Genomic DNA, 16,888 nt, shown 5'->3' on the forward strand with positions numbered 1-16,888 from the left:
AGAAAGAATACTTTCAAAGACTTGACTTGAATACCTTTGCAAGAATCTGGGGATCAGTTGTCTACAGTTTTTTAGATAAATTGAATGAAAAACAAAACTAAGCCTAAAGCCTAAATGACTTGAGTCTACACAGAGATAACTTATTAAGAATACTAAAAGTTAGTTATTTCAAGGTACAGTCAGATAAACCCTTACTCCATAAATTTATTTTTTCCCTCCTATGTTAGGATGCCTTCAGAGTAATTTCAGGGACATAAGCTACTTATTAACATAGACTGATTGGAGAAAAGACAGCCTCTTCAATAAGTGGTGCTGGGAAAACTGGACAGCTACATGTAAAAGAATGAAATTAGAACACTCCCTAACACCATATACAAAAATAAACTCAAAATGGATTAAAGACCTAAATGTAAGCCCAGACACTATAAAACTCTTTGAGGAAAACATAGGAAGAACATTCTTTGACATAAATCACAGCAAGATCCTTTTGGACCCATCTCCTAGAGAAATGGAAATAAAAACAAAAATAAATAAATGGGACCCAATGAAACTTAAAAGCTTTTGCACAGCAAAGGAAACCATAAACAAGATGAAAAGCAACCCTCAGAATGGGAGAAAATATTTGCAAATGAAGCAACAGACAAAGGATTAATCTCCAAAACTTATAAGCAGCTCATGCAGCTCAATATCAAAAAAAAAAAAAACCCAATCCAAAAATGGGCAGAAGACCTAAACAGACATTTCTCCAAAGAAGATATACAGACTGCCAACAAACACATGAAAGGATGCTCAACATCACTAATCATTAGAGAAATGCAAATCAAAACCACAATGAGATATCCTCTCACACCAGTCAGAATGGCCATCATCAAAAAATCTACAAACAATAAATGCTGGAGAGGGTGTGGAGAAAAGGGAACCCTCTTACACTGTTGGTGGGAATGTAAATTGATACAGCCATTATGGAGAACAGTATGGAGGTGCCTTTAAAAACTAAAAATAGAACTACCATGCGACCCAGCAATCCCACTACTGGGCATATATCCTGAGAAAACTATAATTCAAAAAGAGTCATGTACCACAGTGTTCACTGCAGCTCTATTTACAATAGCCAGGACATGGAAGCAACCTAAATGTCCATCGACAGATGAATGGATAAAGAAGATGTGGCATGTATATACAATGGAATATTACTCAGCCATAAAAAGAAACTAAATTGAGTTATTTGTAGTGAGGTGGATGGACATAGAGTCTTACTTCACACAGAATGAAGTAAGTCAGAAAGAGAAAAACAAATACCATATGCTAACACATATATATGGAATCTAAAAAAAAAATGGTTCTGATGAAGCTAGGGGCAGAACAGGAATAAAGACACAGACGTAGAGAATGAACTTGAGGACACAGGGAGGGGGAAGGGTAAGCTGGGACCAAGTGAAAGAGTAGCATTGACATATATACCCTACCAAATGTAAAATAGGTGACTAGTGGGAAGCAGCTGCATAGCACAGGGAGGACACCTCGGTGCTTTGTGACCACTTAGAGGTGTGGGACAAGGAGGGTGGGAGGGAGACATAAGAGGGAGGGGATATGGGGTTATATGTATACATATATATAGCTGATTCACTTTGTTATACAGCAGAAACTAACACACCATTGTAAAGCAATTATACTCCAATAAAGATGTTAAAAAAAGAAAAAAAGATAGACTGATTATCAGCTTTAAAGTTTAAAAAAAAAAAAAAAACAGTGGTTCTCCCTTACTACATCTCAAGAAAAGATCCAAGTAAGAAAAGACAGGATCCTTTCTCCATTACTGATGATACTAGAGGAAAACACACACTGATTAGATTTATGGGAAATCTAGAGGACTTGCTTTAGCAGCTTCAATATCCTTTTTCACCAGGATGCCTAGCAATCAGCAGATTGATCTGGTTCACATTTTTGTTTCTTCTCCTTCCCTCTTTCTAATTGAAGCACAATAAATAATCTCATGATCAGAAGACAGAATCTGCAAATGGGATCATCAGCTCCTTACATAATTATGAAAGTTATGTGAGCAAGATGTGCCCCTGCAAAATCACAATCCCAAGATAGCTTCCATCTAATTAATGCTAAGAGCATCATTTATTTCCCCAGCTCACTGTAGAAATGAGCATCTGGTTTCCACAGGCAAGTATATGACACTAAAGAAGTCAGACGGCCTTTCTCTGATGCTCCCTATTTACACTCAAAGTGGGAGAACCAGAAGAGATCTTAGCAGAGGCTCATCCAAGAACATCTGCATATATAAGCAAGCTGGAAAATTCCCAACCACTCAAGAAAGTCTGATGTCCATTGTGTGAATGTGTTTCTTTTTTTTTTTTTTTTTAATTTCTCATCAAAGCTTAAATTTTGGAAACACACAAGTCAATGCACAATGTCAAATATACTTGGGGCCTTTAAGCAACTCCAAGGAATTTGGGCTCTAAATTGGTGGCCTATGTTTTCTCAGAAAACAAATCCATTTAGTCAACGGACAACTTCCAGTGAGCACCTACCAGGTTCAAGTTCTGTGCTGCTGCTCCCATCTGTCACCTGAGAGTATAAGATTTATCACCTGCTAGGGTGAGAAGAGAATAAGTAAAACAAAGAGGGAAACAATCCTGCAGAACTCAAACAACCTCAGCACACAAACACTGGGTATTCAAAGGAATATGCTTTGACTCAATCACTCAAAAAGTATTTGTTGCTGTCAAAATCCTTCCTAATATCCAACCAAAATACTTCATGTTATACCTTAAATTATTTTTTTCCTAGTGTCTAAATAAAGAATAATCATTCACCAACTTCATGGAATTAATTTCAGTTCAACATGTAGTGACTGAGTGTCCATTATGTGCCAGAAACTACAGGCCCTAAGCGTTGGATGTTGAATAATTATGGTCCTTAGGTTCTCATCCTATCAGCAAAAGATGTGTATGCATGTCTAGTAGTATGAAGAAATGCAGCAGGAAAACAGAGAAAGGAGCTAGTCCTTCCTTGAAAGATTAGTAGCATTTCACCAGGGGAAAAAAAAGGATAGAAGACCGTTCTAGAGAGAGGGACCCACAAATAGAAGGTGATAGGTGAGAAGAGAAAGGTAGGTTAGAGGGAAATTATTAAAGACATGCTAAAGACTTTGGACTCCATCCAATAGGCCAGAAGAAATCATAAAAATTTTTTCAAGCCAGTATAAGGAGGTAAGATAACCAGGATTTTATCTTAGATAGATCATTCTGGAGGCAGAGGAGAATGACTAGGAAGAAGTAAGTGGAGCCAAAGTGTTAGGAGGCTACTGTAAAAACAGCAAAAGATTATGTGAATATGGAGTTCCGCAGAAGATAGGATTGGGGGCCTCCCTGGTGGCGCAGTGGTTGGGAGTCCGCCTGCCGATGCGGGGGATACGGGTTCGTGCCCCGGTCTGGGAGGGTCCCATATGCCGCGGAGCGGCTGGGCCCGTGAGCCATGGCCGCTGGGCCTGTGCATCCGGAGCCTGTGCTCCGCGGCGGGAGAGGCCACAGCAGTGAGAGGCCCGCATACCGCAAAAAGGAAAAAAAAAAAAAAAGAAGATAGGATTGGAAAATCCGTTAAGACTTACTGGCCGATTAAATAAATGGAGTAAAGAGGAGGAAAAGGAAGAGAAGAATACTTTGAAGTATTTAGATTGGGTAACATGATGGATAATGATGTCAAAAACAGAGAGGAGGGCTTCCCTGGTGGCGCAGTGATTGAGAGTCCGCCTGCCGATGCAGGGGACACGGGTTCGTGCCCCGATCCCGGAGGATCCCACATGCCGCGGAGCGGCTGGGCCCGCGAGCCATGGCCGCGGAGCCTGTGTGTCCGGAGCCTGTGCTCCGCAACGGGAGAGGCCACAGCAGTGAGAGGCCCGCGTACAGAAAAAAAAAAAAAAAAAAAAAAAAAAAAAAAAAAAAACAGAGAGGAGGAATAAATGTGGATAATGATTCATTTGGGAACATATTGAGCTTGGGGTACCTAGCGAGCTTGGACATCCAGGTGAATATGTCAATTGGACATTTGAACTCTCACAAGGACTGTAGGGGTGGGCGCATCAGAACATCATAGATGTTCACCTACTGCAGGACATTTCTGTTGATCCCAAGTTTTGGCAATTATGAATAAAGACTCTCTAAGCATTTGTGTGCAGGTTTTTGTGTGGTCATAATTTGTTAACTCCTTTGGACAAATTCCAAGGAGCCTGACTGCTGAATCTTATGGTAAGAGTATGTTTAGTTTTGTAAAAAACAGCCAAACTGTCTTCCAAAGTGGCTCTATTGAGTTTTATCACAAGTTTCATGGGTACAGGGAAAGGCAGGATTTCAAAAAAGTTTCAGAGCAGAGCAGTTCTAAGATGCTAGTGGTTCAGAGAAGTAGCAGAGTTGATGGCAAAGGATGGGGAGGGTCCTCACAGAATATTTCTTACTATAATTAAAAGCGGTTACTGGGTTTACTTCTAGATGTTTTACAATATTTAAACATTAAAGTAAAATTTTAGCAGAGAGTGTGAAGGCTTTGGAACACTGGGGCAATGGAAGCTGTAACACTTCCTGTTGGCTGGAACTTCTGCAGACCAGTTTTAACACTCTCCTGATTTATGAAGAAAAAATACCCAGCCAGTATGAGTCGGGTTTCCATGACTTGCAACACAGGTCTTAACTTACAAACAACAAACAAAACTGGCTTAAGCAATGAAGGGGATCTATGGGCTTATTTAACAGGAATGTTCAGTTCAGGCTTCAGGGTTTGTTTGATGCAAGGGCTCAATGTTGTTTTCAGGGACGTGTTTCTTCCTATCACTCCTGTCTGTCTTTCATGGTGTCAGTTCCATTGCGAGGCTGGCTTCTTATATGTTGTGTTAAATCATACACCACGCCATTCAGAAGTAAAAAAAAAAAAAAAAAAAGAACTTCTTGGGCTTCCCTGGTGGCACAGTGGTTGAGAGTCCGCCTGCTCATGCAGGGGACACGGGTTCGTGCCCCGGTCTGGGAAGATCCCACATGCCGCAGAGCGGCTAGGCCCGTGAGCCATGGCCGCTGAGCCTGCGCGTCTGGAGCCTGTGCTCCGCAAAGGGAGAGGCCACAGCAGTGAGAGGCCCACATACCGCAAAAAAAAAGAACTTCTTTCCTAGAAGCTTCCAGCAAAAAAAAAAAATCTCTAATCCCACTATCCTGAAATGGGTAACATGTCAAGCCCTGAATTGTGGTCAGGGGGGATAATTATCCCGATTAGTTACATCTAGAAGTGCAGTTTGCATCCCATAAAAGCCAAGAGCTGCATGAGGGACCTGTGTTCGAGTAAATCCAGGTAGTTAACAAGAGGAGGGCAAATGTGTGCAGATGCATACCATATTGTCTATTTTCTTTTAGGTTTATAGGTAATAGTCCTCCCTAAGTTAGGATTCTGTAATATATAGCAAAGATATAGCTAGAAGAAAATAAACTTAGACCAGATGACATCACCTACCACGATGTTCCACTGTTGTTAAAAAATGTCTTTCCTTATGTGCCTTTTCCTGTCTATGAACTTATGTTCCAAATCACATTTCTGTTGATGGGAGAAGTTTGACAGCTGCAGATAACTGCCCTGTTAATTATCAACTTTGAGAGCAGTCCAGTTCCCAGTCTGTTTCTCAAGAAATCCCTTTTCCTTTATTCTAGGAAAAAGTATGACTTTCCCGAGGCATAAGGTGAATTCCCTCTAATTTGGAAATACAATTCTTCTTTATCAGGATGGAAAAATTAAGGCCTGGTAGCTTGAGTCTGTCGCACCCTTTTGCCTACATAGGAATTTAAAGTTCATTTTATCTTATTGCAGAAACACACCTAATTAATTTGGCATTCTTTTCTATGTAGCTTTTCCTGGAGTAAGATCTAGTTTGATTTACAATGAACACCTAATTAATAAGTTAATTTCACTTCCTACATACACTTTGTAGCTGTCCTATTAGACTAAGGGGGAAATGTCAACGTGAATTCTGCAAGTCCTCTGGTTATTTCCATACCTCAAAAGAGGTATTTATTATGTTCCCAGAAGTGTGTTGGGCATTAACGTGCATTTTGTCATCCACGACTTCCAGGAGGTCATGGAGCTGGGGAAACAAGCCAGGCACTTACAAAACAGTTCAGGAACAGGGCAGAGCAACATGGAATTAAAGATCAGAAGTACTGCTGCAGAGAGTAAGGGCCAGCGGAAACAAGTGCAAGGATGGTGGTGGAGGTATCAATATGTTACTCAGAGAGGCTGAGGAAGATCCCTAAAAAAGGAGGGTGTGAGTCAGCCCTTACAGAATATTTAGGTTGGGTTAGGTTGAGAAAGGACATTCCGGCCATGAAGGAATTGTGGGAGATGAAAAGGAGCATTCAAGTTTCCAAGACCAATAAGAACTTGTCCTTCTAAAGGAGAAGGATCGTGTTGGGTCCAAAGTATGAGGAACTTTGGACCCTGTGACAGTGGAGGCTACCCCAGAATATCAGAGGGATAAAAAGAAGGAGCTAAAGCTACCTGGTTGAAGGGGAAATGACCAGGGACAGGCTGACCTGTTACGAACCAGCGTAGGAAGCCAGCGGTGAGGCCGAAAGAGAAGCAGGCACCTCCCTTCTTCAAAGAAGGGTTCCAAAGAAAGAGAAGAGCTCAGGGGCTTCCCTGGTGGCGCAGTGGTTGAGAGTCCGCCTGCCGATGCTGGGGACACGGGTTCGTGCCCCGGTCTGGGAGGATCCCACATGCCGGGGAGCAGCTGGGCCCGTGGGCCATGGCAGCTGAGCCTGCGCATCCGGAGCCTGTGCTCCGCAACGGGAGAGGTCACAACAGTGAGAGGCCCGCGTACCGCACCAAAAAAAAAAAGAGAGAGAAGAGCTCAGACTTGATGTTGGTTCTCAGTCTTGTAACAGTGTGAACAGTAGGGTTGAGTGTGAGGTCAGTGGAGCCTCCAAGTAAAATCATCTTGTAAACAGCTGGGGGGACACATTCGAGCCAAATTTGGACATAATACAATTGCAAGTTGACTTCTGGATCCGCAGTTACTGCCAGCTAGCTGCGCAGGTTCTATTATTTCATTATTCTCTCAGTCATGTGATTGAACTACTTAGACTCTATTTACAGGATCACTCTTCTTCCAGAAGCTCCTCTAACAGAGAGGTCCAACCAGAACGTATAAGTAAAATAATGCTAACTATGGACTTAGTGACCTAAAGAAAATATTACAACTTCCCAAGAACCTAATGTCCATCCTGGGAGAATACAGCTTATTGATGTATTTATTACTGTGTACAGATAGCATAACCTGTTGCTTATTAATATGAAAAAAAATAGTCACAGCACACACATGTGCCTACATATGTTGCCAAATTCTAGATCTAGGCAGTCTCAAACTTTATTGCCCATTAATCTACGGTTTTTATTTAAAATGCAGATTCACTGATTCTGGTGAAGCCCTGAAATCTGCATTATTAACAAGTTCCCCCATGTGATCCTGTTGCAGAAAAATATTCTTTCAAAAAATACTAGCTTAACTCCCACGTGTTAGTTAGGCTTTCTCAACCAATGTGCCTGGTCCGTTTTAGGTGTTCAGTAAATATATACTGTATTGAATCAATGTGTCCCCAGCCCTATCACCAATAGGGCACATCTGATGACTTCTTGGGTACCTAAATATATCAATCCCTCCAAGGAAAAACCATCATTTGAGTTAACCCACATAAGCGAATATAGAAAGTTGCTAAATACAATTAACTTCACTTGAAGTCAGCCAGTCTGGGGCTTATTTCAATTTTCTCAACAAGTCATTAGCCTTCAACCAAATAAATTAGCTTTATTTTTCTTCATTCTTCCACTTACCACACTAGCATACTATATATATACATATATATATATATACATATATATATACATTCAGTGACTCCATGGGGGGGCGCAGCAGAGGGGGCAGTTTAAAGATGGAGAAGAAAAACTCCTTATCCAATAAAATCCAATGTAAATGTGAATTTTACTGTTCATTGTTTTAGATACACTACAAATGAGACCTCTAGATCATAAGCTCCTCCTTATATGATTCTGGGCCTTAAATACTGAGCTAAGCTCTAAAGATAATTTTTGAATCCTTGCAGATCTTTACTGGTCCTTTAATATTATTGTGATACATTTATTGATTTATTAATTGTATGCATTAATATTTAGGATGAAAATTTGGAAATTTAAATTAAATTGTATGTGACTTATTATAAGTGACTTTTATTACATTTTTTTAACCCAGAAATAGCAAGGCTCCAAAATAAACACCACTGAGAAATTTATGGGAATTTCATATGAAGGCTTTGTTTTAAAGTTTGTTAAAATGACTAAAAAAATAATCCACAAATGACTTTTCACATTTTGTCCTGGACTTCAAAGTACATTTTCTTTTAAAGATATTTAATTAACTCTTTGCTTACTCATATCCTTTTTCCTTCTACCCAAAGCATTTTTTTAAGCTTGTTGCTCTTTTTTTTTTTAAGACCATACTTCATTCAGATTTCTTTTGCTTTTTTTTTTTTTAATTTTATTTATTTATTTATGGCTGTGTTGGGTCTTCGTTTCTGTGTGAGGGCTTTCTCTAGTTGCGGCAAGTGGGGGCCACTCCTCATCGCGGTGTGCGGGCCTCTCATTATCGCGGCCTCTCCCGTTGCAGAGCACAGGCTCCAGACGCACAGGCTCAGTAATTGTGGCTCGCGGGGCTAGCCGCTCCGCGGCATGAGGGATCCTCCCAGACCAGGGCTCGAACCCATGTCCCCGGCAATGGCAGGCAGACTCTCAACCACTGCACCACCAGGGAAGCCCTACCCAAAGCATTTTAATCAGAGACAGTTGTTTATAGATCTCTAAACATATTTTTAAACCTCCAAAGTTAAGTCATTTTTATACAGAATTTTTTGGAGACCAATTTAGTGTGCAGAGTTACTTACAAAATAACAATGTTAGATTTCTATTTCCAAGGTGTAACTAATACCCAGTTACTATCTCCCACCACTGGATAGCAACTTTCTGAATACTGAGCAATGTATTTACACACCAGGGGATGGAAATTAATCTAAACTGAGCATCCTATAAAGGTTCCAATATCTTCACCTATTTATGAGCTTAGTATCTTCTTAGGCGCCTCCATCTGAGTAGCTACTTTAAATTTTTAGTCGAATTCAGTAACCCATCAAGCAGATATTAAAGTACAATTTATGAAAATACATGGATGATTAGATAGATATTCCAGACATGAAAAATCTTATGGTTGCTAAAGAAAATATTTTAAGAGATTTTAAAGTAGTTATTTCCTGAATGTCTTTTTTCCCCACACATTAGACCAAGTTGCATTGTTTATAAAAATTTATTCATACAAATTTTACACACTTTATATAACAGTTATCAAAGTCCTAATTATAGATATCATGTGTGTAATAATACTCGGGTAAGATGTTTTTATAATCAGTTGCACATAAAATAAGAGCTTCAAGACTAACATCTATCTAAATTATCACTATATCATAAATCTGCTCCAGGTTATTAGTAAGGCTCTTGGCATTTCTAAAAAGTATACAAAAGATTAAACTGGGTGATCACTGTAAATGCTTGCAACTAGCCACGGGAACACTAAATTAGACTTCGTAAAGAAAAGTTAACTAGAGCCCTATTTCACCACTAACAGCTGACACAAATACAGAAAACTCTGCCCATTATCCAACAAACAAATAATTAAGACTAAAATGCAAGCCGATGTGTTGCAGCATTGTAGGGCCACTAAATAGCCATCTGTGATTCGTGGCGATTTAAAAGGCGAAGAAAGGCACTAAAGCTGCAAACTGCATCCCATGTCACATTGCCTGAGGAGACTGCAGAATTAAAGAAAGATTGATTCTGTACACAGGACTCAGGCATAGATCGAATGCCTCTGTGCTTTCACTGTTTGCAATGTGATCTCCTGGCAGCATCCATCCCGCCTGGGAATGCAAATCCAAGTCAGTTTTCTTTGATTTATGACTTCATACTGATCAAATCCGTAAAGGAAAAGGAAAGGTCCTTTAAACTTTACAAGCTAATGTTTAATCTTTTCTTTTTTTTTTTTTTCAAAAGAACTTGGGTCTGAAATTTGGGAGTTTGGCTGTCTGGTTTGCCTGTTGTTGCTTGATCTGGTTGCTGGGTGAAGGTTCTTTTGTTTATTGAGATTACTTGACAGGTTCAAGGAATTGATAGGAAACAGACAGACATGCTTTCTGTAGCCAAGAAAGAATACAAGGGGACATTCTCAGGGCCTGTTGGAGCTTGCTTACCTCACTCTTGACCACAAATATAAGATAGTACTCATACATATGAAGATGAGGTTTAAATGATTTATCAGTTAGTACAACTGACCAACATGTGAACACTACACATTCTAATATGACAAAGGTTGGTTTTATGAAATAAATTTTACTAAGCAATAAGCCATAATGTAGAAAAATACATTTTACCTACAAACTCAATCAACAAGAAACAAAAGATTCATATTTAGTGCATAATTACTTAGTGGTAACTACACAAAGGTTCCTACACTTTACAATAAGTGCTAGCATCAAACAACAAAAATATTAAGAAGCATTACAAGTTTAAGAGAAGTGAATGAAAAATGGTAAACAGTACTTTAAAAACTGGTGCGAGAGGGTGGGAAAGAAGAGTCTTCAGAAAACCACGAAAGAAAAGGGTGGCTCCTACAGAGCAAGGTTCAAAGGGGAGGATCCTGGCCATTTCACAAGATGAGAAGCATGGACAGCACTGGAGAAAAACACATTGTACTTTGCATCCATTTCCAATACCCAGCGCCCAAAGTCAGGCAGGCAGGGGACTAAGGTGGGACTCGGCTTATGCCCAGCTCCCAGGCCTGAGGCAGCCCCCAGCCAGTCCCTCTCCAGGAGGGTCCTCCTCCTACTGCCTTACGCTCTGCCTTTTCCAATATTCCTACATTTCCTTCACTTTGCTCCAATTGCCCTAACCTTGGAATATTGGGGTCCCTGGAAGTACAGAAAAGGGAGCTTCTTATTCAAGTCTCCCTTCTCTGTGCAGTCCAATTCCTCCCCCAGGGAGTGGTATGAATCCTGGGGAGAAGCGCAATTTGGATCCAGCTGTTGTTTTATCAGGAGAATTTCCTTCTGGGATGAGTCTGAAGAGAAACAAATACACATAAAAATAGAATCCAAGAAAGCAGAAGTATTGGAATTGCCACCCAGCGAGGGGGACAGTGGCTAGTTGAGTCCAGCTGGGATTGAAGCAGCCTGCCCCAAAGACTCACTGGGAAAGAGTGCCCTTCAGCAATTCTCCCAAGTCATTACTCAAAATCTCCCTGGAGCAGGGCATCACTGTTTATGTACAGTAGCAAATGGTCGGTATTAATATCTTCAGGCCTGTAGTGGATAAAAATACTATCCTTTTAATTCCAGTTTACAAAAATAGGAGTAATATTCAAAACAATGATTGTCTATTTTTCTATTTATTTTATATAAAAACAAACAGCTCAGGCGAATTTTCAATCCTTGTGCACACTTTGAACTGCTTTCGATTATACTTTTATATATATATTCTTAATATATATTTGTAATATATATATATCAATATCAATAATTGGTCCACAAAGTATATCTGTGCATTCTCTAGTGCTTTGTAAAAAGAAAAACAATATTATTATCAAAATATTCATTTAATGGCTTTACTTCATACATAAATACATGTTTGGACAGAACACAAGAGCGATGACTGTTCAGTCAGTTGGGAAAATGACTTTTCAGTGTGTCAGGGTTGTATACACAGGGTAGCTGGTAACTCATCGCTACAAATACGCTATTCGCCGTCCTTTGTTTTTAACCCTTTGTTTATACCTTTTCCCTAGGACGGCCGCCAAGTATTTCTTAACAGCCATTTGTTTCCGGTAGCGGCTGTAGCTGTCCGTGAAGATTCCGTCCGAGTGGCGCTTGGAGAGCGGCTCCGAGTCGTCGTCCGCGCCGCCGCCCAGGTTCCCACTGCAAGGAAAGAGGTCGGGAAGAGGGTGGCGGGGCGGGAGACACAGGTTGAATAGCTGCGGGAGGGAGACGGGCCCCACCCCAAGCGGGAGTCTTCAGGGAGGGCGCCGGCTCTCAACGCCCACCGCGCCGCGTTGCTCGGCCAGAGAGCTGCCGGAGGGAGGGCTGCGATGGGAACCCTCACTCCTCCCTCCCCATCGACTATCTTGGGGCACTAAGTCCTTACAGAATGGGCCCCAGATGAGGTCCGGGCCAAAGGCAAGCGACTTAAGGCCAACCTCTCTCCAAACGCTGCCCTCTGAAATTTGAATATCCTTGCTTTTGCGCTCAATCGTCCTGACCGTTCCTGGCACACCCCCACCCGCCCCCACGTACAGAGAAAATAACCGAAGAGCCCTAAATTTCAAGTTGGCTGCCGCCGTGGAGTTTACATCGATCCCGCAATTCCTAGTCAGACATGAACACTCCTCTCCTGCGCGCTAAATTGAAAAACGTGATAATAATATAAGTCGACAGGCTGTAGGCAATATTCTTCATCGCATGAATTATTAATTGCGGAAAATGTAATCTTTTGTCCCATGGGCTTTATTAAAATGTTGCCTTCTGCTGAGAGATGCTCCACGCAAGCCCTGTGCTCTGGGTTTGTCTGGCACGAGCAAAAACTGTTTCCTTAAGTGTCCAAATCTGAGGATTTGTTTGTTTCGAGCTGAATTTACAGTGAAAGAAAAATGAGGAAAGAAAAAGTCATGCTTAGAGGATATGCTAGCCAATCGTCCCACGAAGCTTGAAGGTTTTGAAGGCCTTGGTGGGGGAGGGGGGCTTTTTCTTTTTTTCAATTATTCAAAACGGATCAGATTCCCCGGGTTTCCTGCCTTCTCCCTTCCTCACCCAGTTCCCGAGCTCTCTGGCCAAACTTAAGGCGCGGTATCCGAACCTTAGTCTGCGTCCGGGAGCTGGCCCGGCAGACCCTGCGGCGCAGACGCACCCTCGGCCCCACGTGCACGCACGGACGTAGAAGCTGCGCCGCCCGCCCAGCGCGCGTTGGCACAGATACCCACCCCGGCGCGCACGGGGGCGCGCCGTTACGCGCGGGTTAACTCTTTCGCAAACTCTTACCCCACGCCCTTGGCCGTGAGCGTCTGCAGGTATTTCCTGGCGGACAGCTGGTCCAGCACTTTGCGGTAGACCTTGTTAAGGATCCCGTGGGCGAAATCTCTAACAAGGAGGCAAAGTGCGCACCTGGGGTCACTGACTGTCCCCAAGTGGCAGCCCCAGGTCCCCAGCTGGGCACGCACGCCCCCCGGTGCTCCGGGAGGCTGCCGGGGAAAACCCCAGAGGCAAGGCACTCGGGAATGACTCTTGGGATGTTCCCGTGAGTGCCAGGAACCGGAGTTCGTCCTGCCCTCCGGGGACCGCAGGTGTGGAGCCCGGCCGGGGCGCGCACTCACTGCCACTCCTTGGGCCACGGACCTTTCGTCCCCACGCGGCCCTCATGTCCACACAAACCGGCCCGCTACTAACTTTCTCTCGCTCTCGTGGGAACCATCCCGGGAGAGGAGAGGCTTGAGGGCTTTTATGAAAAAGAACCTACTCGATGGGCCACCCCCTGCCCCTTTCTCCCTCCCAGTCCTGGGCCGGCGCGGGGCCGCGCGGTGGTACCTTTCCTCCGCCGGGTAGTAGAGCGCGTAGGCGTCGCGCAGCGCGGAGGCGGGGCTCCCCACGCCGGGTGGATCCGAGTCATAGAAGTCCTGCAGCGGGTTTCCGTCCTCGTCGTACGCCTCGTCCTCCGGCCTGCAGGGGTAGCCGGGGGCACAAGGAGTGGTCAGTACAGGTCCCTCCCCGGCTCTGCGAGGACCCAAAGATCCCTAGGGGCTCTCACGATTTTCCTTCTTCCTAAAGTCGCCCCTCGGAGAACTGCCTCTTCTTCTAGGATAAGGGTGCGGGTAGAAGTAGGAGGAGAAAACTACACCCAACATAAATTCCCACCCCTCCTCTCGCGGGTGCAGGGTCGCCCTGCCCGGGCCGCGGCCTCAACGGGCACTGGGAAGCCGAGGCGTCTGCGCCGACCTAGCACACTTGGCCACGGAGGAGGACCGCTCCGCTCCCGGCCTGACGCTTGAGCCTCTGTCCACAAGCAGCGGCGGGCAGAGATGAGAAGGGCTCTAGGAGAGAGACGCTGGCCACGCGAAGACCGGATGGGGGAGGCCGGGAGCCAGAGAGGGTGGATGGCTGGGGAGTCCGGCGGCCAACGCCAGCAGCCACCCCCATCAGCCTCCGAGCCCAGGGGAGTCCTTCCCCGCGCAGATGTAGGTCACGGAGAACCTCCGGCTTCTATTTTGGGCGGGAGAGGATCTGGCAGGAACATGAGTAATAGATGCCCCTAAACTTAGCCTGTTTGGCAGCGGCTCATTCTGTGGCATGTCCGCGCCCTCCGGTACCTCTTGCCGGGAGAAAGTGCCAGGCACACGGGACTTTGAAAATAGCTGGGGGTGAAATAGGGCTTTTAAGTCCAGTAAGTAGATAGTTCGCGCTAATATGTTAGCGGTGGCGGGGCGGCGGGACAGCATCTCAACCCAGAGGCAAAGGGCGAGGGTCAAAGGGTCAACAGGGGACCGAGAGACAACGATCTCGCAGTCGCCCTTACCTACCAACTCAATCCTTGATATAGGACGGGAGAGGTGGGTTAGTATACACAACCCACTCGCTTTCGGCCGCTGGAGAGACTAGGAAAGCGGCCAAGGCAAGTAGCACGCTTTAGCCATACTTCGTTACTTCGCTCGCCTTTCCTCCATCCCTGGAGAGGTAGGGGCAAGGCATTGCTGCGCTCGCCCCACACCCAGCCTTTCCTCGGCGACGCGCCTCTCTGCCCTGGCCCGGCTGCTCGGAGTCTCCTGGTCTTTCTGGGCACTTCCACCCCGTACCCCGTGCCCAGATGCTGGAATCCTAATACCGAAGCCAGAGCCCAAATCAATGGTCAGCGACCCCTAAGGAGATCATTCTTGGGCGCGGCTCGGAGGAGCAGCTTTGCAGGCAGAACGCGCGCTCCTCGCCGCCGGGAGCCCGGTGCACAGCGGAGTGCCGATGCTGCGCTGCGCGGCGAGCTTCCACTCTCCCGCTGACAGGCCCGGGACTCTGGGGCTGCGGCGGGGAACCCGGGCAGCGCCGACCGATTAGAAACCAGGAATTAGGGGGGGCGGGGTGGGGAAGCCAGGGTTACTCCTGCCTGGGGTGGGTAGGGCTGCCTTCCCAGTACTGCCTGCCAGCTTGCTTTCTGTTCCTCCTTTGCATCTATTTCATCTATTTCCCCCTCCCTCATGTTTGTTTTCCTTCTCTCAAATAGCTTCTTCTTAACTCTACCCGGCCAACACTCCCTCTCCCCAAGACTCAAAATGTAGTTGGAAAACCTATCACTTGAGAGGAAGCTCTTCCAGTAGAAAGAATTCGAATTGAGGTGAGAAGGAGAGCAGAGGAGAGAGGGAGACCCCGCCCCGATAGTCCCGAACAAGCTGTAACAAAGCAAAGTCCACGGGAGCTTCACTCTCACCCTCCCCCCAAAACTGGCTCCAGGAGCCAAAGTTCTCCTAACTCAAGCTAAGAATAGGGAAAAGAAGTCAACTCAGGGCCCGGCCCTGCCCCCCTCCCGTGGGAGGGGTTGGGGGAGGGGAGGTTTCTCCAGCCCGCCGAAGTGCGCTCGGTCCACCCGGGCGCCTCGGCTGCGGCGGGCTGGGGGAGGGGGCCCGAGGCCCAGTGGAGCCTGTCGGGAGCCTCCCGCTGAGCCACGGCCACTGACCTGCGGCTGGACCCAAGCTGGTGGCGGCGCAGTGGGGGCGCATGGGGAGGTGGTGGTAGCCTGACAGGTCGTAGCCTGACCGAGGAACTGCAGGAGGGCGACCACGAGGAGGTGTCGGGGGAAGGGAAGCCCCGGCCTCAGCTCAGCTTGGGCGGCCAGCACCTACCTGATCCCAGGAAACCGGAGTCCGGCGGCGGCAGGTGAGCAATAGACGCTGCTGTGCATTATTATCCCGTAGACCAGCAGGGCCAGCCTCACTCCGCTACACATGGTCATTCTGCGCAGGACGCGAAAGAGAGCACACAGCAGTCAGAACGCCCCTGGCCTTCCACCCTCCGACCCCTAGAAACCCCCTGAACTGAGGGAGGGACGGCACTCACCTCTGACTCCCAGGATTGAATACGGCTTAATGACAGTCGGCGCGCCCCCGCCCCTTCCTTGTCGCTATAGTTAGAAAATATATGTATATACCCAACGCCCAATAACTCGCCAGATCTGGTACGAAGGCAAGCTAACTCGTACCCTGATGCTGGCGAAAGAATTAGCAGTCAGGTGAGTTGTTTGGTTTGGTAAGATTTTTTCCCCTTACCATTCAACTCTTACCGCTGCCAGGAGAGGGTTTGCTGCCAAGTAGGACGGCGGGCAAAGGGCTTCTCCAAGTTTCTGCGCTGGAGTCACAACCCAAGAGGCATCACCGTCTGGCGTTAGTGTCTGAGCAGAAGCCGCAGCAACGAGCAGGAGCAGCAGGAGGAGCTGAAGGACTTGTTTGCTGAGGCCGGTATTCTGTTCAAAAGTTTGTGGACGCTCCGGACTAGGAGGGAGCGTGACACCGAGAGAAGGGGGCGAGGAGAGAGATGTAGAAGGAAGAAGGAGGGGGCGATGAGTTAAGAGGAGTGGGGGACAAAGTGGCCTTAAGTCCACGGAGAGAAAGAAGTGATAAGGAAAGAGGGAAAGTCTTAGAAGGAGACGAAGGAAAGAGAGAGGGCCGCGGCGCAGCCGGCGTCTGTGGGAGCCGCTCGGTCAGGCAGCTGCGCGAGTCGGCAGCGCC

At 45.8% G+C, this 16,888-nt stretch overlaps 1 protein-coding gene across 2 annotated transcripts; it reads right to left on the minus strand.

Annotated features, from left to right (window-relative positions):
* Nucleotides 1–10,748: 10,748 nt before the first annotated feature.
* On the minus strand, nucleotides 10,749–16,116 carry ADCYAP1 (adenylate cyclase activating polypeptide 1; the record flags this gene model as incomplete). 2 transcript variants are annotated; one of them, XM_082640794.1, is made up of 5 exons in its annotated part: nucleotides 10,749–10,812; nucleotides 11,910–12,050; nucleotides 13,167–13,265; nucleotides 13,710–13,841; nucleotides 16,007–16,116. In XM_082640794.1, 5 exons carry the CDS (start codon nucleotides 16,114–16,116, stop codon nucleotides 10,749–10,751), a joined length of 546 nt encoding a protein of 181 aa, XP_082496920.1. The 2 variants fall into 2 exon arrangements, with proteins under 2 accessions (XP_082496920.1, XP_082496919.1); XM_082640793.1 differs by lacking the exon at nucleotides 10,749–10,812 and having other exon boundaries at nucleotides 11,861–12,050; nucleotides 13,167–13,263; nucleotides 13,654–13,841.
* Nucleotides 16,117–16,888: the final 772 nt, after the last annotated feature.

The sequence above is a fragment of the Mesoplodon mirus genome, assembly GCF_964341445.2.
Source record: "Mesoplodon mirus genome assembly, chromosome: 13".
Lineage (NCBI taxonomy): Eukaryota > Metazoa > Chordata > Mammalia > Artiodactyla > Ziphiidae > Mesoplodon > Mesoplodon mirus.